This window comes from Malaclemys terrapin, chromosome 9, assembly GCF_027887155.1.
Source record: "Malaclemys terrapin pileata isolate rMalTer1 chromosome 9, rMalTer1.hap1, whole genome shotgun sequence".
NCBI classification, from domain to species: Eukaryota; Metazoa; Chordata; order Testudines; family Emydidae; genus Malaclemys; species Malaclemys terrapin.
The window spans coordinates 57,018,316-57,045,932 of NC_071513.1; the positions used below are offsets into that span (position 1 = coordinate 57,018,316).

The 27,617-nt window shown below is 41.9% G+C and overlaps 1 protein-coding gene across 5 annotated transcripts in view; it reads right to left on the bottom strand.

The window, feature by feature from the left end:
- STAG1 (stromal antigen 1) overlaps positions 1 to 27,617 on the bottom strand; it is a 391,372-nt gene that overhangs the window by 233,198 nt on the left and 130,557 nt on the right. For all 5 annotated transcript variants that reach the window (XM_054039941.1, XM_054039940.1, XM_054039942.1 and 2 more), the window contains one exon: positions 1,030 to 1,106. In XM_054039941.1, the coding sequence (XP_053895916.1) occupies positions 1,030 to 1,106 (77 nt within the window). The remainder of the gene's footprint in view (positions 1 to 1,029; positions 1,107 to 27,617) is intronic.

Consider the following 27,617-nt stretch of genomic DNA (forward strand, 5'->3'; position numbering starts at 1 on the left):
TGTTAAAAGCCTCAGAATGCTATGTTTATGAAGAACTCGGTGTAAGTTGGTCGAATAAAAGATATTACTTCACCCACCTTATCTCCTGATTATGAGAAACCATTTTCAGGTCAAGTCACGTTTGGAAGAGAAAGGGGAAGGATGATGGACAAAGAAAAGACTGATCTTGAAATAACTGAGTTACTGAATACTTACTGAGGCAAAGATTAAAGGCTGCTACTATCTGACCCATATAAATGATTTATTCTCCCACTTCCCTTAAGTGTCCCCACCATATATAGAAATGCATTTGAAAAGCCCTGCCTCTTCATTTCCTGCCAGTCCTCCTCCTCCACTCTTCAGCTTCCCTTCTCCAACACTGATTCTCCTCCGTCTGAGTCTCAAGAACTCTGACTGGATATCTCTTGGCTGTCACTAGCCATTTGATTCCCCGCCCCCTACTCTCTGAACATTTAAACAATTCAAGGCTGAAAGGGTTTTTTATATTATATTATCTATATCTATATAAAAGCACAAACTCCATGCACAGCTCCATGATGCAAAAATAACTTCAGATTTCTTAGGCAAGATCCCTTCCTTTTGTGACACCTTGTTGTAATTTATCCTTTAACCAGCAGTGCCTGATCCTACTCCCATTGCAGAAGTACCACTGACTTCAGTGGTGTGGGATAATTGTTTTTTAAGTGTCCTTTTGTGTCTCTGATTAATGTTTCTAGAAACTACCATTTACACATTTTTAGTATTTTCTTCCTATTCCTCTGCTAGTCTCTGCATATACTTTTTCTATACCAATGCAACCTTCTAACTTCTTAATCTATTTGTTTGAATAGTCACTTTATCTGTCTCTACTCTCAGTCAGTACAGTTTCTTCTACTGAGATATTGCTTATCCATTAGAATAAAGCCCAGTGGTTTCTGAAAAGCCCCAGTGCCCATCAAACAAAATTATGCCGTTTTGAAGGAAAATATATTGCACTCTTATATTTCCAGTTTTCAAAAACTCTTCAGTGTAAATATTTATATACTATACCTCATCAAATTCCTCAGTCATTTTCCTGATGATTTCTGCATTTTGCATGTTCCTGAACATTTCAATTCTTACAGTACCTGTGAAGTAATGAATGAACAAGTATAATTAGTCCACTTTACTTCCATACATCACTCATAATATCAGTCCATTTAAAAGTTTTTCCACTGCTATGCAATTTGAAATTGGTTTGAAAGCTTATCTAGCAGTAATGTTAGCAGGAATACTCTTAACAAGACATGATAGAACCTGATGTCAAGAGAGGGAGAATCCCAGACAGTTCTATGATTCCAAAGCGCCCTCCCCGTGAGCCACTACTGGTGGCATTTTGTAAAGTCAGCGGTGTTATTATTTCAGTGAGAAGTTAACTAATATCCCATAATATGCTTGCTTGTGGTTGTTCATATAGAAGTTGAAAAATGTTTTAGAATTGTTAAGAATTGCTTATACACCAGTTGTTCTGTGAAACACTATAGGATTGGTAGCTGGAATATCCCCCATCTTTTTATTTGTACAACTAATACATTTGATATGAAAGTCATTAAAAAAATAAATATATAAGGAATGCCACATGTCTTTTTTCAATTAGTTTTCAGAGTAGAACATTTTAAGTTTTATGGTAAAACCAAATGAATATTATCTTTCTGATTCACTGTCCATTATCGTATTAATAATCAAGACTACTTGTTAGAACTAAACAAAACTACAGCATGATGTAATACTTACATATTAAACTTGTTGATGAAAAATAAAAAATCAATATATGTAACTCAAATAACTTTACATCAATTTAGTGCAATTGATTGAGTGCCCACCATGAAAGTGGAGTGCACTCTGGGTTGGAACTCAGCAGCCTTTCTGTGCTTTCCATTCACTGTATAACATTTTAACAGAAGAAATGAAGAAAAATATAAACAAACTATACAGGAATATTTATGCAGCCATATATCCTGCCCACATTCCAAATTAGTTAATTACATTAAGAACAGCACCCTTACTTTTGCAAAAAGTTCCACCAGATCTGCAAAGTCCTCAGTTTTACATCCACAAAATTCAAATAAAGGGATAGAAGCCTAGCTTCTAGGGAAAAAATGCTGTTATAGTCCCAGACAAAAATCTGTTTAGACTTAAGGTTGAGAGCACATATCGGTAACTTAAGGGTATAAAACATTGCAGGGATGTTGAAATTATCCCCAGAACAAGAATTACAAACACAGGAAACCCAAAATATGGAAATACATTAACTCTAGCTTTCCTGGATTTGAACTACTTGTTTCTGAAATAATCACAACATCCCTGAAATATTTTATATCCTGAGATTACCATAGGTACTCTCAATCTTAATACAGTTTTTAGTCTAGTAATGTCCTTTCTTTTAAGAAATTATTAAAACTGTCATGTATGAACACTAAACAAGAATCCCAAAACGCTACCTTGAGGTACTTCTAATGATTTGAAGAAATGTAATATCAATGTTAAAACATTTTTTATATTTTAATTCTTCTATTTTAACTTTCTTACTTGTGATACATCTACAGAAATTTCTTGTGCTTTGTTTTTATATTTTTAGCTATTTCCTCTTTGAAATCCATCCCTCCTAAATTTTCTCCTACTGTAATTCATGCCCCTCTTACTGGCTTCACCAGGGTTAATTTTCCAAAGTTTGAAGAAACTGGTCAACTCAACCTCTTGAACCTTGCTATTTAGTCATGGTGGGTTACTCTTACCCTCCTGTTTCCCTTTTTGTTCAGAACTATTTATGCATTCTGAGACTCTATTATTGTAATCTTAAAGTAGCATCCAGGCCATATCCAAAGATTTTACTTTCCTTCCTTTTTACTTTGCCTCCCTAATTTTACTGAGCTTTCCCTTTTCAAAGTTCGGCATCACTGTTAGTTTTAGCTATCCTTCCTCCCCAATGGGATGTTTAACATAATTAAATTGTGGTCACTATTACTTAATGACTCAGTTACTGTTACTTTTGAACCAACTCCTGCATGTTATTTAAGTCCAAATCAAGAATCACAGAATGGCAGGATTGGAAGGGACCTCAGGAGGTCATCTAGTCCAACCCCCTACTCAGAGCAGGACCAATCCCCAGACAGATTTTTGCCCCAGATCCCTAAATGGCCCCCTCAAGGATTGAACTCACAACCCTAGGTTTAGCAGGCCAATACTCAAACCACTGAGCTATCCCTCCCCCCTCAAAACTGCACATACTAAACTGCAGGTATTTGTGCCCTTATTGGGGTTTGTGAACATGATGATGTAGCCTTTACACTTAAGAAAATCTGGCCTACTACGTTCAACAGAAACAAGCTGAGAAACTTGTACATACACACTCAGCTTCATACTATGTTTGAGTTTCAGAGCAGTGAAGCCCATAAAAAGGAATAAAACCTTGGAAGAAACTCTGGGAGACAACCAGAGGGAAACTTTCATGTACTCAAGCCTACCAGTTTTTAGGGTAGTGTTCTAAGTTATTGGCAAAAAATTAAAATAAACTGCTAACTGTTCATATTAACTGGAACAGTCACTAGAGAGCCAGAAACTAGACACCTGTGGAGCTACCAAGATGTAGTAAGGTGTTTGGAAGTGGAGTTCCAGGGAGAAGCAAAATGCAATGCAGGTTTGCATAATTAGATATGACGAGTGAAGGGGATGCATCTATATAAAGTGGAAACAGAGTCTTAAGGGGCATAATCTAAACAGCATGAAGATCCAAGAGTGCAAGACAGAATATGTCTTCCCTACCGGCCAGATCAGCAGGCAGTGATTGATCCAGTGGGGATCGATTTATTGCGTCTAGTTTAGACACGATAAATCGATCCCCGAGCGCTCTCCTGTCGACTCCTGTACTCCAGCTCGGTGAGAGGCGCAGGAAGAGTCGACAGGGCAGCGGCAGTAATCGACTCACAGTAGTGAAGACACCACGGTAAGTCGATCTAAGAACGTAGACTTCAGCTACGTTATTCACATAGCTGAAGTTGCGCAACTTAGGCCTGGTCTACATTGGGGGGGAGGGGAGGAGATCGACCTAAGATACGCAACTTCAGCTACGAGAATAGCATAGTTGAAGTCGACACATCTTAGGTCGACTTACCTCATGTCCTCACGGCACGGTGTCGACCACCGCCACTCCCCCATCGACTCCATTTCCGCCTCTCACCGCAGTGGAGTACAAGAGTCGATGGCAGAGAGATCAGGGATCGATTTATCGCGTCTACATTAGACGTGATAAATCAATCCCCGGTAGATCGATCACTTCCCGCCGATCCGGCAGGTAGTGTAGACGTACCCTCAGATCGATCCCTCCCCCCCGCCCCATGTAGACCAGGCCTGAGAGAAAAGACAAGGAGAAAGCAGAGAATTCTGGATGCCATCACACAGATGCTTTGAGAGGTACTGAGAATAAAGCTATTAATGATTATTTAGAAACAAAAGAGAAGCAGAGGCCTGAACTGAGGGGCTGAGGGAAATAGCGGAGACTATAGATCCGATCTCTTATTTTCTGTACTTCAGAGAAAAATTTCGGACTGCCAGATGATCTTTAGCTGCCATCAGAACAACTTACATGGAAGCTGAGGCTAAATAAATTGTGGCTACAAATAAGATTTTTTTTTTTAAGGCAGTGTAATTAACCATTAGAACAATTTACCAAGAGATACGATGCATTCTCCATCACTTAAAGTCTTTATATCAGGATTGGATGTCTTTCTAGAAATACACTTTAGCTCAACCAGAAGTTATAAGCTTGATAAAGGAATAACTAGTGAAAATACAATGAAGTCATATTTGGAAACTATAATGGTCTCTGCCTTAGAAGAATCTAAGATTTTGCAAAGCAGAATAGTGTTTAATTTAATTCAACACTGCTACACTGTTTTGTAACTACCTTAAACTCCCAATCTTTTCAACACATTTCATCAAAGACATGTGAAAGAACTAATTATCATTATTATTGCTTCTGGACAGTATCCTATGGAACTAAGACTAAGGAAAAATCACTTTTAAAATCAGTGCAGATTATTTTGGAAGGTTACAACTCAAAGATTTGATTATTTGTAATGAAACAGTACAATAATTATTTATTTGGTACCAACAATTCATTTGGCACTATACAATATGCAAAAATACAGTCCTTGCCCCAGAAATTTAAAGAGGCAGTTTTTCAAAGACACAAAGATCAGACAGGCACCTGACTTCAACTAAAAATCTCCCTCACAATCTGAAAACAAATCAGTTCTCATAATTATATGAAACTTATTAATATTAACAGTTATATCACTCAATCTGTAATAATCTAAGATGCCTACATAAACTCCAGTCACAAGAAGACTTTTTATAAAACTTTTTATTTGTTTTCACAAATGGAAATATTTGTATAGTACAAAGAGAGAAAAAAAACAAATGGTAGTTTATGAAGTACCCACCTAGAACCAATCATTATATAATTCTGTCTGAAATGTACTGCTTTCAGAGTTTCTTCATAGCTGGCAAGATCTCCCTTTGCACTATTTATACAAATACACTTTTCTCTGTTAATTAGCAGGACTTTGTTTCCCACATGGCTGAAGACTTCAATAGTGCCCATTTTCTTCTGTTTCATGTCCAGCCTTCTTTACCAATATTCAAAAACATTTATTTTTTTTTAAATAAATTCCTTGCTTTGAATGCTAGTTAATGTAACTCATCCAAGACTTCAGCATCAGCTTTTGACAACAGAAGTACAAACAATGGATCAATAGGCAGAATACCTACTGGTTACCAACTGTATTTGTTCTTCCATCATAGACTAGTAGTGTGCAATCCTTGTTCAAGTCCACCATGTTAAAAAAAAAAAAAAAAAAAAAAAAAAGTACTTGCTCACTATAGTCACTCCCCAGAGACAGTGCTGCCAGTTTCATAAATTAATGTAAGATTTATTTGAGAGAGATGCCATTATTACAGAATGTCAAAGCAATTTTTTCTTGTTATTTCAGATTCAGGAAGATAGTCCTCTACTTCAGTACCAGGCAAATTGGTTGAAACAATAATAAAGAACAGAATTACTGTGGCTCATCTATGTGTCTGATATGTTGGGGAAAGAGTCAACATGGCTTTTGTAAAGGGAAATCTTTCTCTGGGGATGTCAATAAACATGTGGTTAAGCGTGATCCAGTGGACGTAATGTACTTGGACTTTCAGAAGGTCTTTGACAAGGTCCCTCACCAAAGGCTCTTAAGCAAAGTAATCGGTCATGGGATAAGAGGGAAGATCCTCTCACGGATCAGTAACTGGCTAAAAGATAGGAAAGAAAGGGTAGAATAAATGGTCAGTATTCACAGCGGAGAGAGGTAAATAGCAGGATGCCCCTTACCCCCCTCACCTCCACCCTACGGGTTCTGTATTGTGACCAGTGCTATTCAACATATTCATAATTGATCTAGAACAGGAATCTGCAACCTTTGGCATGCAGCCCGTCAGGGAAACCCGCTGGCGGGCCAGGACGGTTTGTTAAATAAATAAAATAAATAAATAAATAAATAAATGGATATATCCTATCTCCTAGAACTAGAAGGGACCTTGAAAGGTCATCGAGTCCAGCCCCTGCCTTCACTAGCAGGACCAAGTACTGATTTTTGCCCCATCGACCTAAGTGGCCCCCTCAAGGATTGAACTCACGACCCTGGGTTTAGCAGGCCAATGCTCAAACCACTGAGCTATCCCTCCCCCGTCCGCAGGTTTGGCCGATTACAGCTCCCACTGGCTGCGGTTCACCGTTCCAGGCCAATGGGGGCTGCGGTAAGCGGCCTGGGCTGAGAGATGTGTTGGCCGCCGCTTCCTGCAGCCTCCATTGGCCTGAAACGGCGAACTGCAGCCAGTGGGAGCTGCGATCAGCCGAACCTGCAGACGCTGCAGGTAAACAAACTGTCCCGGCCCACCACTGGATTTCCCTAACAGGCTGTGTGCCAAAGGTTGCCGATCCATGATCTAGAAAAAAGGGTAAAATAGTGAGGTGGCAAAGTTTCCAGACAATACAAAAATCACTCAAGATACTCAAGTGCAAAGCTGACTGTTAAGAGTTACAAAGGGATCTCACAAAACGGGGTCACTGGGCAACAAAATGGCAGAAGAAATTCAATACTGATAAATGCAAAGTAATGCACATTAGAAAACAATCCCAACTATACATACAAGATGATGGGCTCTAAATTAGCTGTTACCATTCAAGAAAGATCTTGGAATCATTGTGTATAGCTCTCCAAAAACATCTACTCAATGTGCAGTAGCAGTCAAAAATGCCAACAGAATGTTAGGAACCATCAGGAAAGGAATAGAGAATAAGACAGAAATATCATAATATAGCCATATAAACCATGGTTTGCCCACAACTTAAATACGGCACGCATTTCTGATTGACGCAGCTCAACAAAAAATATTAGAATTGGAAAGGCAGAGAGAAGAGCAACAAAAATGATAGGGGTATAGAACGGCTTCCATATGAAAACAGATTAAAAAGAATGGGACTGTTCATCTTAGGAAAAAAAGGACTATGGGGGGATATGATAGAGGTCTATAAAATCATGAATGGTGTGGAAAAAGTGAATAAGGAAGTGTTATTTACTCCTTCACATAACACAAGAATCAGGGATCGCCCAATGAAATTAAGAGGCAGCAGGTTCAAAATAAACATAAGGAAGTACATCTTCACACAAGCCACAGTCAACCTGTGGAACTCGCTGCCAGGAGATGTTGTGAAAGCCAAAAGTATAACTGGGTTCAAAAAAGAATTAGATAAGTTCATGGAGGATAGGTCCATCAATGGCTATTAGATAAGATAATGGGCTAGATCAGGGATCGGCAACCTTTGACACGCAGCCCGCCAGGGAAAGCCCCTGGTGTGCCGGGCCGGTTTGTTTACCTGCAGCGTCCGCAGGTTCGGCCGATCGCAGCTTCCACTGGCCACAGTTCATTGTCCCAGGCCAATGAGGGCTGCAGGAAGGGTGGCCAGCACATCCCTCGGCCCCTGCCGCTTCCTGCAGCCCCCACTGGCCTGGAGTAGTGAACCTTGGCCAGTGGGAGCCACGATCGGTCAAACCTGCGGACGCAGCAGGTAAACAAACCAGCCTGGCCCGCCAGGAGCTTACCCTGACGGGCCGCATGCCAAAGGTTGCCGATCCCTGGGCTAGACAGACCATCGTTCTGACCCAATATAGCCATTCTGATGTTCTTACTCCAAAAATTAACCCATTTTGGATTTCTCTCTCGGTACCCTTTTTTATTTTTCACATGCCTTTCCAGAAATTAATACCCTTTGCTCTCTAGCTTCTCCTTTGTATTCTTTTTAGGATGCTATTTATAGCATTCTGTCTAGGTGCATGTGCATGAAATAAATATAGAGAGCACTGAATTTTTTTTCCCAATCATGAAATTCTTCTCTCTCATATAAGGTTTTTTTGGTTCTAACACTTGTTTCTTACCATAGTTCAAAGTTTTCTAGTGTCTTACCCAAATTAAAATACAACTTGTCTGTTAATAGAGTCTTTGGGAAGGGAAAGGAACGGCGGGTTAGAAGAACATTATGCCAGGTCTGTAGCAGTGTTAGTAAATGGGATCATTTTCTATTCCATCCCGAACACTCACTCTCTATCAGTCACCCAACTTCCTTCACATGCAATACAAACTGCAAAATCCTCCCAATCCCTCACTGCATCTGAAATCCCCAAATGGAGTGTCACAGAGTGGAAAGAAGCTCCTAATGGTTGGTCACTTTGCCCCATTTCCTTTAAAGGGCTTTCCCTTAGTCTCCAATTGTCAGAGAATCTTCTTTGGCAGCTTGTGTCTATTTATCAGCCTGGATGGGAGACAGAAGGGGCCAGGCTGGTAAACAGACACTAGCTGACAGAAGGGGACAGTGTTGACAGTCTCTCTGAGGCTAAGGCTGCACTGCCAAAAGGTGGAGGTTTTACAGTGAGATAATGAACACACAATAATGAAGACAAAGGAACTGTAGGTTTTACTGTGAGGTAGCTAGACAAGATTATCACTGGTTCTTGAAGAGCTTCTTTGCTTTTTTAATAAATTTTGAAATCCACCATACTTTCCCATCTTGTTTTGCTAGAAAGTTTCAGTGTTACCATTTTATTCTTAACATACTTTCCGACCTGCTTCTTCCTAAAGATTGTAGCTACAATATGAGTAGTTCTCACATATTTTATAACTTACTTTGCTCCGTTATAGATTTTCTTTCCAGTGTGCCCAACTTCATTAAGAAGCAAGTTTAGGCCATGGGAAGCACATCCTATTGCAATAATATGTGGATATTTGTCCATTATGATGTCCCATGCTGCTTTCATATTACTGGCACTGTCAGTCAGCAGAGCCAATTCTTTCCCACTAGCAATCTTCTCTAGTATTCCACATACTTCATTACTAATAAATTCTGAAGTATATCCATCTGTTCTCTCCTGCTCCAATGCTCTTGTAAAAAACTGGTTGAGGTGTAGCTATCACAAAAATTATGATTCCTTCCCCCTGTACATTTACCCACCCATCTGGAATACTGACAAAATGCTTCAGTGATTTTTTTTTCCATGCAGTTTGCATCACATATTCATATTCCAGCTGCAGAAGAGACTTGCTCAAAGAATGTCTGCTGGATAAATGATACAATGGTCTTAATAGTTTAAATGCTGCCTGCCACTAACTGTTTTCAGTTACTGATAATGGACTACTGGAAGCATATATTGCTCTTGAGAGGGCTTGGTCAATTTTTTTGTTGATATTCAGGTATCATCTTGTCTACAAAGGAAGTCATTGTTGGGAGTCTTTTGGATATAGTTGGTTGAGATGCCTATTGTTTTCCTGATGATTGAAGAGCTGAAATTGAGGGTACAACACTTCCAGCTGGTGATATCAAAGAAACAGAAGGACTTCTGGATTGAGAACATGTGCTGCAACTGCAACCACTTTCAGTGTCATTTACCTCACTTTTTATTCTTGACCTTTATTTCCACTCATGGAGGATTTTTTAATGTCTGCAGGACATTTCATACATGTAAGGATGTGTCTAGTAATACTGGTAACATCTGGTATTTCATTTGGCAGTATCTGCACAATACAAGTCCTTTTTTATCTGAATGACTTTTCGGTGTGGGAATACTTCCAAAAGTTAGAAGATCGATGCATCATTTCTCCTGAGGGAGAAGAAAAAAATAATAAGACCTCCTCCATTCTGGGTGTGGATGGTTCCTCCTGTAGATCTCAGGATCAAGACTCTCAGACAGGATCCACTCTAGCCCCTCAAGATTTCCCTTCAAGATCCTGCAAGCACAGGCCTCTTGCTATCTGCCCCAGTGACTCTACACAAACAGGCAGACTGTTTCAACCTCCCGCTGAGGGGAAGCAATGTCTCCGGGATGAGTGGGCTTCTCACCAGGGCTAGTCAAGAGGACAGCAGCTTCAGGGTACCAGCTGCTTTTCCCCTCCTGCTCAAATTGTCTCCACATTAAACTCCATGTCCAGGACAGAAGTCACCAGAAGCAGGCAGGCAGCAATCCATAATAAGAAAAGGCCCTGTACTCACTCCTGTTCTTTAGTAAACATGGAAGCGCCCTCTACTGACTGGGGACTGTAATATGCCCTGGAGGATTACATTGCTACGTACAGTATATAGACCTACAGTATACAGGAATTGTAATTGCCTAATACTATAAGTTTTTAAAATTTAACGTCATTTGAAATACTTATTAGCTATTAGAATGCATTTTGAAGGACTAAAGAGCAGCAGTAATTATGTCATTTTAAACATTAATCTAAAAATTCTTTCGCTGTTCATTCTGAGAGAAAATATTTCCCATGAGTTTCTTTCATTTTTTACCAACATTTCTAATTTTTCCATTCCAGGCCTTGAGAAAAAACAGGAAGTTTCTGGGATTCTTCCAGACTCTCTCACTTCTGCCTGTTGCTAGGAGATTGCAACTGTTTCTTCTGGATATGGACCTTGCTAATGTGATCCATATCTTTGCCACCTTTATAGTGGATTACTGCAATGCATTCTATGTGGGTCTACATCTTTAATCAGTCCAGTTACTTAGGCTGGTGCAGAATGCAACAGCCTACTGATTAAGCAGAGCTTCTCAGTGGCAGCACATGATGCTAGGGCTCTTTGATCTATCCGTTTCTGTCTGCATTTACGCTGTTGGGATTATTACAGCCATAAATGACTTTGGGACCTTCATTCTTGATTCCTCTTCTCTCCGGGTCATACTACTATAGCCGCAATCCGCAGAAGTATTTAAGCTGGATCCCTCTTGATTTCACACAGAGGAGGCTAGCATTCATGTTCCTTGTGAGAAGCCCTCTGTTCTGGAACAGCTTCCTAACCTAGACTGAAATAACTCTGATCAACTGACCAGCAGGGTGTGCTAGAAGGTGTATCTATTTCCACATGCTGGTGGGTACTGATGGGGGTTAGATGTGTGGGGGGAGAAGGATGCATTGTATTCTTCTGGCTGGTTAGTTTTATTTATGTTTTTTATAATTTATGGCGGACGCACAGGGGCTTTAAATAAATACAATCAAATAAATGTTGCTGCTCTACATCAATCCTGTGACCTACCTCAGACTAGTCCACTGGGGGAATGTCTCATTGTCTAGTGATTTATTTCAACCCCACGAGAAAGTTTGATAACGTATTAACCCAGTTCCATAGGTGAATCAGATCCTGAAAAGGGAAACCTCAGCTCCAATATCCCAGTCACGTGGTAGCTGAACTAAATCACAACTGCCAGTGCAGCCTGGACAAGATAGCTATTGTGAGCACAGTAGCTCCATGCCAGTAATCCTATTACTCCTAAATTTCTTCATAAGCTGGCTCACTTTTGTTTTTACCAGGTTTTTTTCCCCCAAAATCAGACAAGCAAACTTCTTGTTAGTCATATGTTTTCATTTCTCCCATTGTACAAAACAAGATACCATACAGCAAGCATTATACCTCCACTTACCACAAAGCTAGGAGGCAAAAGACAACCACAGGAGGAATATATAGCCAGGCTCCACCCTCTTTCCCTCAGTCTTTTTTGCTTCCCCTGCTGGAAGTATTGAGTCCTTGCTCAGTCCTCTGTTACTTTTATTTCTAGCCCTATTTCTCAGTGTTTCTCAGAAGTAGTAAAGAAGAAGGGAAGATGAAAGAGATCCTAAAAAGAAATTACAAAAAGAAAAGGATTTAACTATAGATTCCCAATGGACCTTATAGGCTCCTAGACTACACATGAGTAAGGTCTCAGAGCCACCTACAATTCCTTTCCCCACTCTGATCCCCACGAGGCCAGTCCTTTCCATTTGTTGTGCTTGAGTCATGGGAGTTGCTAAAGCGCTGATAGAGCTCAGCAGGGTTGGACATCCTAGCCTCTTACAGCTCTGAGGAATGACAGTAGGGAGCTTTTAGATCTCCTCTCCCTCCAACAAACTGATCTTTATTTATTTATTTAAATGCTAAGAAGTAGCAGCCTTAATATGTCTTTGAAAAGTCATCTAAAGGACAAATCCAGTACTTAAAAATTTTATCAACCTTAAAGTCACTAACTGTCCAACATGTGGAAGGAAAGAAGTGATGAGAGGAGGACAGCACTGATACTAGCAGTCTCCATATAATGCCAAAATGCCAGTTCCCTGGTTGGATGGCCACTTTCAGAAATCCCAAAGGCTATTTGGAACCAATCATGAAACAATTTTGAAAGCCATAAAGAAGTCAAAAATAAACATGAATTCTCATTCTATCCACATGCTTAATCTGTAATAAATTATCTGATATATTGAATAAGGATATTACAATAAACAGACACACTGAAACATTGTAAACAGAGTTACAGTAGAAAGTTATAGGACCTTAACACCAGTCTGATAAAGGATGGTACACTTCACAGCAAAAGAATGAAGATTTAAGAATATTCTATTGAAATTACTTAAATTTAGGGAACTGGATCTCCCTTAATAAACTGAAGTAGAATTTCCTCTAGAAAACATTAGAGCTATTTTTGAGAATTTGTTTGAGACTACATTTATTCATCTTCTGAGCAGGGTCTAATAACAGACAAAAAAAATAACTAGTGAAAGTGGTCTGTTCTCGCCACAAATTTTTTTTTTCTAAAAATAGAAAACATTTTCACTTTTGAGAAAATTTTATGTTTGGATAAAAAAATTCAGAATGAAATTTAAAAAAATGTTTTGCTTAGATTTGGATTAGGAAAATCCACACTCTCTCCATTTGTTAATTCTTTACCCTCCCCCTTTTTCCTCTGGTAAAAAAGTGACAAAGGGAGCAAAAAAGTGAAGGAGGGAGCAAAAAAGTGCAAGAAATTGGGGAACACACACTTTCTCTCAATTTTTAAACATCCCAACAATTTTTCAGCAGAAAAAAGGGGGGCAGTTAAATCAGTAAATAAAAGTGTATATGGGGAAAAACACTCACTTTTTCATTTTTCCCCACAGGAAAAAAAGTCAAACTATTACTTTGTGTCACTTTCTCTGATTTAAAGAGAGAGAAAGATTAAAAGTTAAAGAAATGTTAATTCAAAAACTGTTACTCTCTTTTTTAAATTTTCTCTTATTTTTCTAGTGAAAAAAACCAAACTGATAGTAGGCATTTCTCCACAATGATCAAAAATTTCATTTTTCCCAACAAAAAGTTTGAAACAAAAAATTAAAAATTTAAATCAAAAACATTTTTCCACAAAAAGTTGTTTTCAACCCCCAATTTTCACCAAAAATATTTTCATCTAAAAAAAATCAACCAGCTCTGCAACTAACTAATCTCTTCTTCAAATCCAGTTCTTGGTAAACTTGGTACTGTTTCCTTTCCATAGGCAGGATGCTAGCAGGTTTAGACCAAAGATCTTAAAATCCTTCACTGGGATGTTTTTGATTCTCTTCTCGTATCAAGGGTAAAAATTCTGCTGCTTGATAGTGAAAAAACTTTTTTAAAATCTTAATACCATCCAGAGGGAAAGGAACAATATTTTGCATTTATGTCTTGTCTTATTTTACTGTTTCTCAAGTGCTTCACAAATAGATACATGAACTACAAACAGGGATGATTTCATCCACTACTGAAATACAGCTATATCCATGAATTTAGGTAGGCACAAAAGAAAATTATTTACCTGTAATTTTTGCTCTATGAAGAAACCCTCCACTTGATTCTCACTTTTGAGTCTTATTATTATAGAGGGAGCAGAAGTGACCCTTAGATTTTGGTTGCTTAACACTTGCCATTACAAAAAATTCTTCAGACTGTTTTGACTTGAAACAAGCCTTTGAAATTTGGCATGAGGGTACAGTTCTGGTTTTAAGGTGATGTTCTTTGGTGGCCCTATGTAAATTGGTAATGAGCTGTTGAAAATCACCATTTCTTGTATTCTGCTCATTTTGTCTTAAATTGATACCAATAACTCCAAACGTGAGCATTGTGTTTGTATTGCCCCACTTCAGTGTGCCATACACAGGGCACCTCCAGAAGACAGACAGACAATGAACAGATGATCCTCTTCCTGCTGTCCATCAAAGTATCCTTTGGAGATGAAGGTGCACTGGACAGGGCATCAGATGAACATGAATTCCATATCACTTTCTTCTACTGACTGGTAATAATTCTGAGCCCTTATTATTATTTATCAAGGCCTCACATCTCATTGAGAAATCACACAGTCTGGGAACAAATTCCAGATTTCCAATATGGCAAACACAGCCCCTCAGACAAAGAATCTGCCAAACCTAAGTACTTAGTCATGTTGTCCATAAATGGGGCTACTCATACCTGTGTAATCTGCTCTTTCAGTGCGTTATGCATATTCCTCTAATGACTGGTCCACAGTGAATAACAACCTTCTGCTTCAGGCAGCTATTGTCACTTATCCTTTAGTGCAAGTGCTAGGGGTCTGTACTGTAGTCCTGAGTGACCAGTGTTCAACCCCCAAATATGATCTAGGGGGGCATGTTATAGTTGGACATTATTAGGATTACAGGTTAAGCACTCAAAAGTTAGGAAATGTTAAAATTAAGATTCAACCATACATACAACCATAATTTGGCCCTCTTCTGCCTATGTATTATGGCGCAATAATTAATCACATGATCAAATACAATTTTTTCCATGTCTCCTGGCTCATTTGGTGCACAGGATGGATCTGCTCTGGGAATTAATCTGGATTGTGTAGGTGGAGCAAATGAGGCAGGAATCCAACAGACAACTGTCTCGTTATCTACACATCATTTTCTGGATGCTCAAGAGACTGGGTCTGATTATCAGAAGTTCTAAACATCCACAACTGCTTATTGTATTCTGTACAAGATCTTACACTGCACTAATCACAGTAGTACCCGAGCACCTTCCAGCAGTGCATTAAGCAACATAATTAACGTTTGTTCTCTAATCCTCTCTCCAGTGTGTGCATTTGTTTTTTTACTTAGTTTTACACACACACACACACACACACACACACACACACACCCTCTATGTTTATGTTACAGAAAGCAAAGTCAAATAAATGCACTTGTACAAGCTCACCATCTGTAAAATGGGGATACTAGTACCTAACCCTCACATGTGTGTTACAAAGATAAATTAATGTTTCTCAAGCAGACATTATAGTGATGAACACCCAGAGTAAAGTCCCTAAGGAAATAATTTTATATTCAGAACAAGGTCTGAATAGCATGAATTAAATAAATCCTGAGGCAACACATTGAACAATCAGAATAAAACAAAATATTGAATAGCTGCTCATTCAGTGACCACCAGCCATCTTGTACATTGAATAAGGAAGAGGTCCAGTGGAAAAAATATGTACCTGTGTGTAGCGGGGTGGCCACCCACTCCTGCCCTGAAGGGCTTAAAACAGCCCTGGGAGAGGGCTGTGATAGGGGAAAACCTGGGCTGATTGGGGAAGTAGCCTCAGCTGGGCCACACCCCAATCAGGCCGCAACTGGCCCTAAAAGGGGCTGTGGGCCAGGAGCACAGGCAGTCTGTCTCTAGGCACAGAGAGAGAAGGGCCTGGCTGCCTGTGACTTGAGTAAGGTACCAGAGTAGAGCAGTGCTGGGGAACAGAACAAGGAAGCCGGGGAATTCCCACCTGGCTGCAGGCCTAGGCAAAGGCCTGAAAAGGTACTGGGGTTGCAGAAGTTCAGCCGGGGGTAGGTGGAGGCAGCAGGTTCAAACCCCTCTTGCCAATGATGAGTGATATGCACTGCATTCTGCCCCAGAGTGCAGGGGCTAGATGAGGCCTGGCAGTGAACACTGAGGCAAGGTGGGGATAGAGGGTGGGGATTCCCCTGAGAGGGGAACCCAGAGAGTGGGGGTACTGCCAGGGGGCAGCACCCAAGGGAGAGGGGCACCGGCGTCCAGGAGGGACACGGGGCCAGCGACAGTGGGACATTGGCCTGCAGAGGGCGCTCCAAGGCTGGAGAGCTAATTCCCATACCGGACCAGCAGGAGGCGCCGCAGGGGTGAGTCCCGCATCGCTACACTGTGCAATTAAAGACTATTATAATGCATATGCACATACAGATAAATATTGCATTTTCTACCATTTGAGCTCGACTTTGCAACCTTAATGCTCTTTTAAAGTAGTTTTTATATGTTTATATACACGTTTATTTTATTAACTATAACTAAATAAGCAGCTGAAGAATCCCAGCTGCATTTTAAGCCATTGTTAAACTGACTGATGTGCTTTTATTAAGCCACAGAGATCTTGTATTTAAGTGTTACATTATTTAAGCATCTCATAACACAGCAACAAGGGCCTGCTGTGAGCTTCAGCATGCCAGTCTGTTCTATCTGGGCCTGCAATCTAGGGCCTCACCTTCCAGTATGGAGAGTGACATTTCCGATGTTTGATTTTACAAAAAAAAAAAAAAAAAAAAAAAAAAAATGTAGTTCCTGTTCTGGGCACCAGAGGATAACATCATGCTCCTCATTTTAGCCAACAAGAGTCCCTTCCCCACCTCTATCCCCTTCTAGCTACTCTCCTCCAACATTCAATGGCTTCAGCAGATCACAAGTTTTAAAAGCTGCTCATGTACTATGGTGATGGGGGTAGCATATGAACCTGAATAGAATAGGAAGGCAGCAAGGAGAAAACAAAGGGAGCTGCCTAGCTGAGATCCTCAGAGGACAGCAGGGTCAGAAATCCAGATGGTAGCAGGGTACAGGAGTAAAACAAAGAGGGGCTGCGTGTGGAGGAGAGCACAGGGACAGCTTTGTGCCAAGAAGAGCCAGGAATAAGAGGGAAAGGCAGGAACATAGGGAATAAGATCAGAGAAAAAAGATTCATGACAGAGGTGCATGGTGCTCAGGCTGCCAGGGTTGTTGAGGGTGCAGCTAGGTAAGGGTGTGAGAGTGCTACACGCAAAAATCAGTGAGGGTCCAGGGGCTTAAGGGTAAGTGAGAGGTGATACTGGCAGTGCAGGAGGTGAATTGGAGGCTGTGGTGCAAAGACAGAGTTGCTGTGTAGGGGGGAAGAGTGTGCTGAGGCAAAGCCTTGAGAGCAAGGTGCAGAAGGGGCTTGGGAGCAGAGGCAAGCTAGCACATGCAGGGAAAATGAAATTAAGTGGGTAGTTCAAGGTAAGGAGTGGAGAATGATTTGGAAGGGAGTGGGGAACACTGGTTGATTGGAATTCATTGAGGAGTATTTGGAGGTAGATAATGAGAAGAGGCGGAAGCTGTAAGAGAAGGAATGTATAGGGTGCAGAGGTAACAAAGGTAAGGCGATAACACGGGGGCGGTGCAAGGGGCAAAGGATGAGGAGATGGAGAATGGAAAGAGCGTTGATGGGTGAGTAGTGGTAAAGGGAGCAGAGAGTATGAGGGGATAAAAAGGTTGAAGAGAAGTGAAAAAGGAAAAGGATAGTCAGAACAAAAATGTGAGAAGTAAAAAGGGCTAGTTAGTACAAGGAAAGTGGACTTAAAGGAAACAAGCAGGAAAAAGGAGACAGAAAAATTCATCAAAATATACCACAGACAAGAGGGAAAGAGTATCAGAGGGGTAGCCGTGTTAGTCTGAATCTGTAAAAAGCAACAGAGGGTCCTGTGGCACCTTTGAGACTAACAGAAGTATTGGGAGCATAAGCTTTCGTGGGTAATAAATAAAATAAATAAATAATGGAGATATCCCATCTCCTAGAACTGGAAGGGACCTTGAAAGGTCATCGAGTCCAGCCCCCTGCCTTCACTAGCAGGACCAAGTACTGATTTTGCCCCAGATTCCCAAGTGGCCCCCTCAAGGATTGAACTCACAACCCTGGGTTTAGCAGGCCAATGCTCAAACCACTGAGCTATCCCTCCCCCCAGAACCTCACTTCTTCAGATGCAAGTAATGGAAATCTCCAGAGGCAGGTATAAATCAGTATGGAGATAACGAGGTTAGTTCAATCAGGGAGGGTGAGGTGCTCTGCTAGCAGTTGAGGTGTGAACACCAAGGGAGGAGAAACTGCTTCTGTAGTTGGATAGCCATTCACAGTCTTTGTTTAATCCTGATCCGATGGTGTCAAATTTGCAAATGAACGGGAGCTCAGCAGTTTCTCTTTGGAGTCTGGTCCTGAAGTTTTTTTGCTGTAAGATGGCTACCTTTACATCTGCTATTGTGTGGCCAGGGAGGTTGAAGTGTCCTCCTACAGGTTTTTGTATATTGCCATTCCTGATATCTGACTTGTGTCCATTTATCCTCTTGCGTAGTGACTGTCCAGTTTGGCCAATGTACATAGCAGAGGGGCATTGCTGGCACATGATGGCATATATAACATTGGTGGACGTGCAGGTGAATGAGCCGGTGATGTTGTAGCGGATCTGGTTAGGTCCTGTGATGGTATTGCTGGTGTAGATAGGTGGGCAGAGTTGGCATCGAGGTTTGTTGCATGGGTTGGTTCCTGAGTTGGAGTTGTTATGGTGCGGTGCGTGAGGGAAAGAGAACACCACCACAAGGAGGAGCTCTGGTCAAGTGAAAAAATTCTCTTAGTTGGGGTGTTTTTTATTTATTATTTTGTAGAAATCATAATTCTGGGGTATGTGTGTCAGCTACAGTTTCTTCTCCCAATACTTTGAACCCACCTATACTACAAATATAACCATGAGAGCTGGTTGAAATTTTCCACACTTTTAATAAAAGGTACTGCTAATGTATTAAGTATTTCTTGCTTTATTAGCAGAATTATTTCCATATTCCTAAATGTTAGTGCTAGCAATTTTACATAGCCAGAGAGAGTGAGATAGCAACATTATATCATGAATGCCTTACTTATGGAAAAGTGAACACAGGCATCTTTAAAGTCAACAGCTGCAAACCAATACTGGTTTGAAGGAAAGAATATTTTCTAAGCAAATCATACAAAACTTTTATTTTCTAAATATTTAATTTGCTTAGTGATACCATGCAATAACCATGTGATTATAATTAAAGTATTTTAGTGTTTGTAGTCCCAGATTAATAAAGGTATTAGATTTTCTTTTTCCCTCATGGTGGTCACCATAGGGCACAGTTAAGGTTCTTTGGGCACCCTAATTGTGCAATTGTTCTATACATTAATATGTTTTGATTTTTTTTAAGTCTATCCTTAACTCTGAATTTCATGGGATAATATAAATTGGTTTTGGCTGGATGAAAACAGGTCCACCTGGGAAGTGCCCCACCTGCAGAACATGATGCTGACCACCTCCGAATGGAGAGGCCCCTTGTGGCAAGACAAGAAGGTCCTACTGAGGCAATCTGCAAAAACATTCCTGGCCCCAGGAAGGTGTGTGGCTATGAGATGGATGTCAAGTTGCACACAGAAGTCCCATAGCCTGAAGGTTTCCAGGCAAAGGGCAGATGACTGGGCAGATGACCTGGCTCCGCCCTGCTTGTTGATATAGAAAATAGCCGCTATATTGTCAGTCAGGACCTGGACCACTCTGTTCTCCACATGAGGTAGGAAGGTGTGGCAGGCCAAGCGGACCGCCACATTGATGTGTAGTGAACAATCAAGGCGAGACCAACGACCTTGCATGCTGAGATAGCCTAGGTGGGCTCCCCATGCCAGGTTGGAAGCACTGGAGACGAGGGTCACCGACAGCGGGGAAGGGGGGAAGGAGCGTGAATGGGACTCCCTCCTGCACCGATGCAGGGTTTTGCCACCATATTAGTGACAATCAAACATGCTCCGGGACCTTGACTACACATTCCATGCGGTGTCTGTTGGCAACATAGACCGATGCCAGCCATGCCTGCAGCAGCCTAAGGTGGAGTCGTGCGTGCCGAACCACGTAAGTACAGGCTGCCATGTGGCCCAACAGCCGCAGGCATATGTAAACGGTGGTGAGAGGGTGAACTTGTATACACGAGATCAGGTCCAACATGGCCTGGAACCGGGCCTTGGGGAGGAAAGCCCTGGCCTATGTAGAGTCGGGTGCAGCTCCAATTAACAATATGTGCTGCATCGGGACCGCTAATTTCTCGACCTCCAGGTTTCGGTTAGCAGCCACCCTTTTGAGCAGTGCCTGGTGCTCCTTGAAATCACCAGGGGGGCTGCTCTCTTTCAAGGGGCCCACCACCGCCTCATCCAGGGATGATGAAGATGACTGTACCATAGAGGGAGGGGCGGTTTCCCCTGGCCTGGTCAGGGACGGTTCCTTGCGCATCGAGGCCTGCTACACTGCTCCCAGGTCAGCCGCTGCACCGTGCTCCGATGCCAGTGCCAGCTGAGCCGGAGGCAGTTTTTCCGATGCAGCCTGGGAGGAACGGTGGGAGTACGGGCCCGGCATGACGGGCCGTTGGTGATTCAGCTCTCCTAGGTGAGGGGCTGAACTCTCCCTCCTGCTTAGACCACTGCCCTTCCACCAACCAGGATGGAGCCATAGATGCCTGAGTCTGTTGGCTGACCCTTGTCGGCGACTGATAGGGAAAGGTCAAGGAACAGTGCCAGCCTGAAGAGCAGGACCAGGGAGTCGGATACTGGTGCCATGACCAGGAATGTTCCCGCACCGAGGGGGATCGAAGCAATGGGGACCTGCCTGGGTGACGGTAATCTGCGCCGCAGCAATCTCTGGCGGGAGGCCTGGTGGTAACGCAGATACAGGAATCGGAGTCATGACTCAGGCGTCCCGTGCCTCGTAGGGGCGATGTTGGTGTTAGAGACCTGGGTCTTCTACCTGCAGATCAAGGCTGCGGTGCCTGGTCCTAGGTCGTGGTGACAGGGATAGACACCTGAAGTCCAGGGACCAGGGACACTGTGTTACTTTGGAGCGAGGTGACCAGCTTGCCCTTAGAGGTCTAGGCCTTAACCAGGTCCATCGCCTGGCTTGGCATCTGCGGTACGGGCCAGCCTACTTGGTCCTTGGTCGCCGGGGCCACCTTGGGCACAGGTGGTCCTACAAGGGGCCAGGATCCCCTGCCACTCCCGGGAGTCGGAGGCAGATCCCTGGCTGGTCTAGGGGGTCCGACCACATCAGTACTCCGGTGTAGCTCCAGGGCGAGCACATGGCCTAACACAGGCCCTTTGCCCGCAGCCCCTTTGTCCCGCAGTGCCGACAGGCCATTTGGCTTCAGATGCTTCTTTGGCACCGGCAAAGGGGAACAGTGCCAGGCAGGTTCCAGTGCTGGCGGTGCGGTGCATGCCGACACCAAAGTGCTAGGCGTGGAATCCGACCTGGAGGGCTCCAAGTGGATATCCTGTTCCTTTTGAGTTCGAGGGGAAAAGTTCTGCAGATTCTGCACTTGTCTTTTCTGTGTGATTCCCCCAGACACTTCAAACAGCTATCGTGGGGGTCACTAATGGGCATCAGCGGGGTACACAATGAACATGGCTTAAAGCCTGGGAAACGGGGTATGCCCCACTCCGCGACAAAGTCCCAGGTGGGACTCTAAAGCTTAATGGTCAAACTAAGTACCTAAAGACGAACTACAAAGGAGACAGAACAATGGGCTGAAAGAACCGCGAACGCTCTTGCAATGCAAGACAAGGCACTCTGACCAACCATCGTGGGCAGTAAGAAGTAACTGAGAAGGTGTAGGGTCGGTGGCGCCTGATATACCAAAGCATGAGCGTGACACTCAAGGGGGTGCCGCAGCCGACCATACAGATACCGCTAAGACAAAAGTCTCCGATGACTACAAGTGGATGCGCACACACCTAGAATGGAATTGTCATGAGCAAGCACTCAAAGAAAAACCACTGTTAACTGTTTGCCATTTTAACAGTTGATCATGTATTCCTATTCTTTTTCTCTTTGTCTTTAATCTATGACAGTACTTTAGTTCTCACATCATATATCCTGGCTTCCTTAATAGCCTCATGTGGGAAGTTCAAATAAATGCAAATTCATTCACCTTTATACACTCCTTTCTTCACATGTTCAAAGGATTTGAATAGATTATGATCACATTATTTTAATTTACAAAAGCCATGCTAATTTGTCACTATCATATTTCTCTAGGTCTTTTTAATTCTTTTATTCATTAATTATATTTCCAACCAATTACTTTGATACTGAAGTAAAGATTGCTGATATGTTTAATAAAGACATTGGGAATTATATAAGTAAAACACCTGCAACTCTCCAATCCTCTCATATAATAGCTGATTATAATGAGAGATTGCCTATTTTTGTTAGCAGTGCAGCCGCTTTATTCTTAAAGTGCTTCAGTACACTTGGTCCTAGTAATTTGTTGATCCTCAATACCTCTTTTGGTACTTCAATCTAGGACAGTATGTCTTTATTCACTGAAAAAAGTCACGTGCAAGGTACAGATTCATATATTCATACGTTTTAAGGTGAGAAGGGACCATTATGATAATCTAATTTGACTTCCTCCACCATACAGGTAAAAGAATCTCACGCTAATCATCTGCCTGAGCTACGGTATATGATATAATTTAGAAAGATATCCAATATTGATTTAAAGACTTCATATGATAGAAAATTCACCACAGCTCTAAGGTCAATTGTTCCAATGGTTAGTTATGCTCGCTGTTAACAAAAAAAATGTGCCTTATATCTACACTGAATCTGTCTAGCTTCACCTTACAAACTCCAGATCTTATTATCTCTTTTTCTGCTATATTATAGAGTGTGTACCCTACCCAACATACTCTATATTATGAACACTGATGCAACTAAATCAGTTACCCTCGCTGCAATATCTTTAGCTTAGCTGTACCCTTTGCTCCCTGGAGTTCTAGCAGACCCATTCTCTTGCAAGCTTCCTGCTTCCAATATCTGATCTTGAGATTTACTTTCAGTCCTCCTAATTTCCATTTTACCTGCTATTCTTCTGAGATATTTTCACATTTTGTAGCCACCACTAAAACCTGGATGACTGCTGGCTCAACTCATACACTGGCCACATATTTTAGATCTAGTGTTGGAGCAGAGAATAAAAGTGGGGCAACTGGAAATTTGATTCTGCTCATTGACTACTCATTACCTCCTGTGATTTGAGGTTGGTGCACAGAGTGTTTTGATGGTCTGCCCCTGAGATTATTGAAAACTGATCATTTTCAGAGTCTGAGGAAAATCAAACCATTCTACTTAATGCTTGATAGGACTTTACAGTGATTTTTGTCCTCAGTTACCGCTTAGTTGCCCCCAGGCATTCTCTTCCATAGTTTTATCCTCATAGGTCACAATGATTTACAGGTGACATGCAATAATGGAAGATGGAGAGAATGTGACTAGGGCTCTGATAGTTGAATTCACATCCTAAATCTCAATAGTTGCATGAAATATTTTTCTTTTATGTAGTTTATTCTATGACTGGCGAAGGTAAAGTTTCTTCACAATCGTGCCTGATAATTTTGACAATTGACTTCTGTGACAAAGTTCTGTCCTTGACTCTGTGGGTCCTGCGTTTCCTGATGGATTTTTGCTAGCCTCAGAGGCTCACTGTGACCCTCCACATAGCCCTTCTCTCTCTAGAGGCAAGGGTCACAGTCTACTGAGCCATTTTCATCATAAGCCAGCAAGGGAGGTGAGGAGAAACAACCCTCCCTCACACAGTCTCTGTTGTCTCCCAGAATCAGTGATTAATCAGGGAGGGGAGGCGGGAGCCCGGGCCCGCCCTCTACTCCAGGCTCCAGCCCAGGGACCCTAAACTTAGCAGCTATGAAAGCTGACTTTTGAAAATAGAGCATGTACAATTCCCTGGGCTACTTCTCCACAGCAGCCCCCACTCAATATCTTCTTCACAACTACCTCAGGGCCTCCTTCCTTGCACCTGATATGGCTTCGTTCTACTTCATTCCTCCAACAGCACAGCTCCCTCCTATAGCTCCTGACACCCACACCGCACTGACTAACTGAGAGGCTTTTAACTAGTTCCAGCCAGTCCTTAATTGGCTTCAGGTGTCCCAATCAATCTGTCTCTCCTGCCTTCTAGAAGGATCTTAATTGGCCCCAGGTGTCTTGATTAACCTGGAGCAACTGCCATTTGGTTACCATGTTACCAGGGATTTGTTTAGCCTGGGGCTAACATACCTGTTCCTCACTACTTTACTGTAGCCATCTGGCCTTGCCCCATCACACGTCCCTTAAGTAGCAGACAGCCTAATTAAACAAAGCTGTCTTCATTCAGTAAACTATATGACTTCCTTTCACTGTGAAGAAATTGTGTTACTTTCCAGATAAAAATCAAGCAGATTCAGACTGAAATGCCTGCTTTTATAGACACAGTACAATATTTGGAAGAGACAAACATTAATTCATCTCAAGTTTAGGTCACTGTTGTTCGTTGAGATACTAGGGATACTTTATCCCACGAGTGATATGGACCCATCTCTATTCTACTGGTAAAGGCCACCAAGGAAGAAGAGTCAGGGTTGATGGAGATTATCAACACCTTATTTGGGTAGGAGAGATTACCAACTTCTATCAAGGATGGTGTATCGACAGTCACCCCAAAAAACATTACTTGATGCTAACAATCATTCAGCATTTAACCTTTTCTGATTAAGCTTATCAGAAAGTTGTAGCGAAAGAACTCTCAGTGCTTCAGATCTCCTTTACTTTTGTCAGTCTGGGGAAAGACCTGAGTATGACAGTGTTGGTAGATGAGTCCCTCCTGGTGATGGACAAAAATCTGGTGACATTGTTAGATGTATTAGCTACCTTAATGCCATTGATTTCAAGGTGGTGTTGGCTCACCTGTAAAACCTAGCTGAAGCAGGCAGCATTACCTTTCAATGACTTTCTTCTCTTCTCTCAAAGAGATCTCAGGAGGGTAGCTTTCAACTACTACTCTTCCACCCCAAGGGCTTTCAGAGGTGTTCTCTTATTCTGTGTGTATACAGGGCACTAAGGAAGGTTAGTGCAGTTGTGTAGGTTATGGTGTTTTCTCTAGAGCATTTGATCCTGACAGTGCCACCAAATGCCTTATCCAGTGTTTAGTAGAGACTGATAAAGATAAGGGCTAGCTGTCTGTCTGAGGATCAATCTGAGGAAGACTGAGGTGATACTGTGAGGCAGATGCAGGCAATAAGAATTTGTGTATGCCTTTGTAATTAAGAGTGTCCCCCAACATGTTTTAACAAAGTTCCCAAATCTGGGTTACTCTTGGATACCCCCAAGATGTTGCTGGATGGTCATATCCCAGAAAGATTTCTTTTACATCTTTGTGTGGCTAGAGACTGTGGCTGTTTCTTTTGGATGCAAATCTTGTTACAATAATCCATGTCTTTCTCACCTCAACAGTAGATTACTACAGACAGGTGCCACATCTTAAATCAGTCCAGAAACTGAAGCTGGTGCAGAATGCAGCAGCCTGCTTGTTAAATTATATATCACACAAAGGGCTCACAATGAAATCATGCCTCACCAATCTGCTAGAATTCTTTATGGGGGTCAACAAGCATGTGGACAAGAGGGATTCAGTGGATATAGTGTACTTAAATTTTCAGAAAGTCTTTGACAAGGTTCCTCACCAAAGGCTCTTCAGTAAAGTAAGCTGTTATGGGATAAGAGGGGAGGTCCTCTCATGGACTGGTAACTGGTTAAAAGATAGGAAACAAAGGGTAGGAATAAATGGTCAATTTTCAGAATGGACAGAGGTAAATAGTGGTGTCCCCCAGGGATCTGTAATGGGACCAGTCCTATTCAATATATTCATAAATGATCTGGGAAAAGGGGTAAACAGTGAGGTGGCAAAATTTGCAGATGATACAAAATTCCTCAAGATAGTTAAGTCCTAGGCAGACTGCAAAGAGCTACTAAAGCAGGGGTTCTGAAATTGGGGGTCAGGACCCCTCAGGGGGTCATGAAGTTATTACATGGGAGGTCATGAGCTGGCAACCTCCACCACAAACCCCACTTGCTTCCAGCATTTATAATGGTGTTAAATATATTAAAAAGTGTGTTACATTTATTAGGGGGGGGGGGGTCCCACTCAGAGGCTTGCTGTGTGAAAGGGGTTATCAGTAAAAATGTTTGAGACCCACTGTACTAAAGGATCTCTCAAAACTGTGTGACTGGGCAACAAAGTGGCAGATGAAATTCAGTGTTGATAAATGCAAAGTAATGCATATTGGAAAACATTATCCCAACTAAACATATAAAATGATGCTATCTAAATTAGCTGTTACCACTCAAGAAAGATCTTACAGTCGTTGTGGACAGTTCTCTGAAAACATCCACTCAATGTGCAGTGGCAATCAAAAAAAGCTAACAAAATATTGTGAATCATTAAGAAAGGGACAGATAAGAAGACAGAAAATATCATATTGCCTATATATAAATCCATGGTACACCCACATCTTGAATAGTGCGTACAGATGTGGTCAGCCCATCTCAAACAAAAAATATTGGAATTGGAAAAGGTTCAGAAAAGGGCAACAAAAATTATTAGAGGTATGGAACGGCAGCCATATGAGGCGAGATTAATAAGAATGGGACTTTTCAGCTTGGAAAAAGATGACTAAGAGGGGGATAGGATAGAGGTCTATAAAATCATAACTGGTTTGGAGAAAGTAAATAAGGAAGTGTTATTTACTCCTTCTCATAACACAGGAACTAGGGGTCACCAAACGAAATTAATAGGCAGCAGATTTAAAACAAACGGAAGTATTTTTTCACACAATGCACAGTCAACCTGTGGGACTCATTGCCAGAGGATGTTTTGAAGGCCAAGACTATAACAGGGTTCAAAAAAAGAACTAGATAAGTTCATGGAGGATAGGTCCATCAATGGCTATTAACCAGGATGGACAGAGATGGTGCCCCTAGCCTCTGTTTGCCAGAAGCTGGGAATGGTCGACAGGGAATGGATCACTTGATCATTATCTGTTCTGTTCATTCCCTCTGGGGCACCTGACCTTGGCCACTGTTAGAAGAAAGGATACTGGGCTAGATGGACTTTTGGATTGACACAGTATGGATGTTCTTATGTAATACCATGGCTATATGGAATCTGCATTTGCTGAATTCCAGATGGAGTCTACTGTGAGGATTGTATCAGAGGGGTAGCCATGTTAGTCTCGATCTGTAGAAGCAGCAAAGAGTCCTGTGGCACCTTATAGACTAACAGACGTATTGGAGCATGAGCTTTTGTGGGTGAATACCCACTTCATCGGCATCCGACGAAGTGGGTA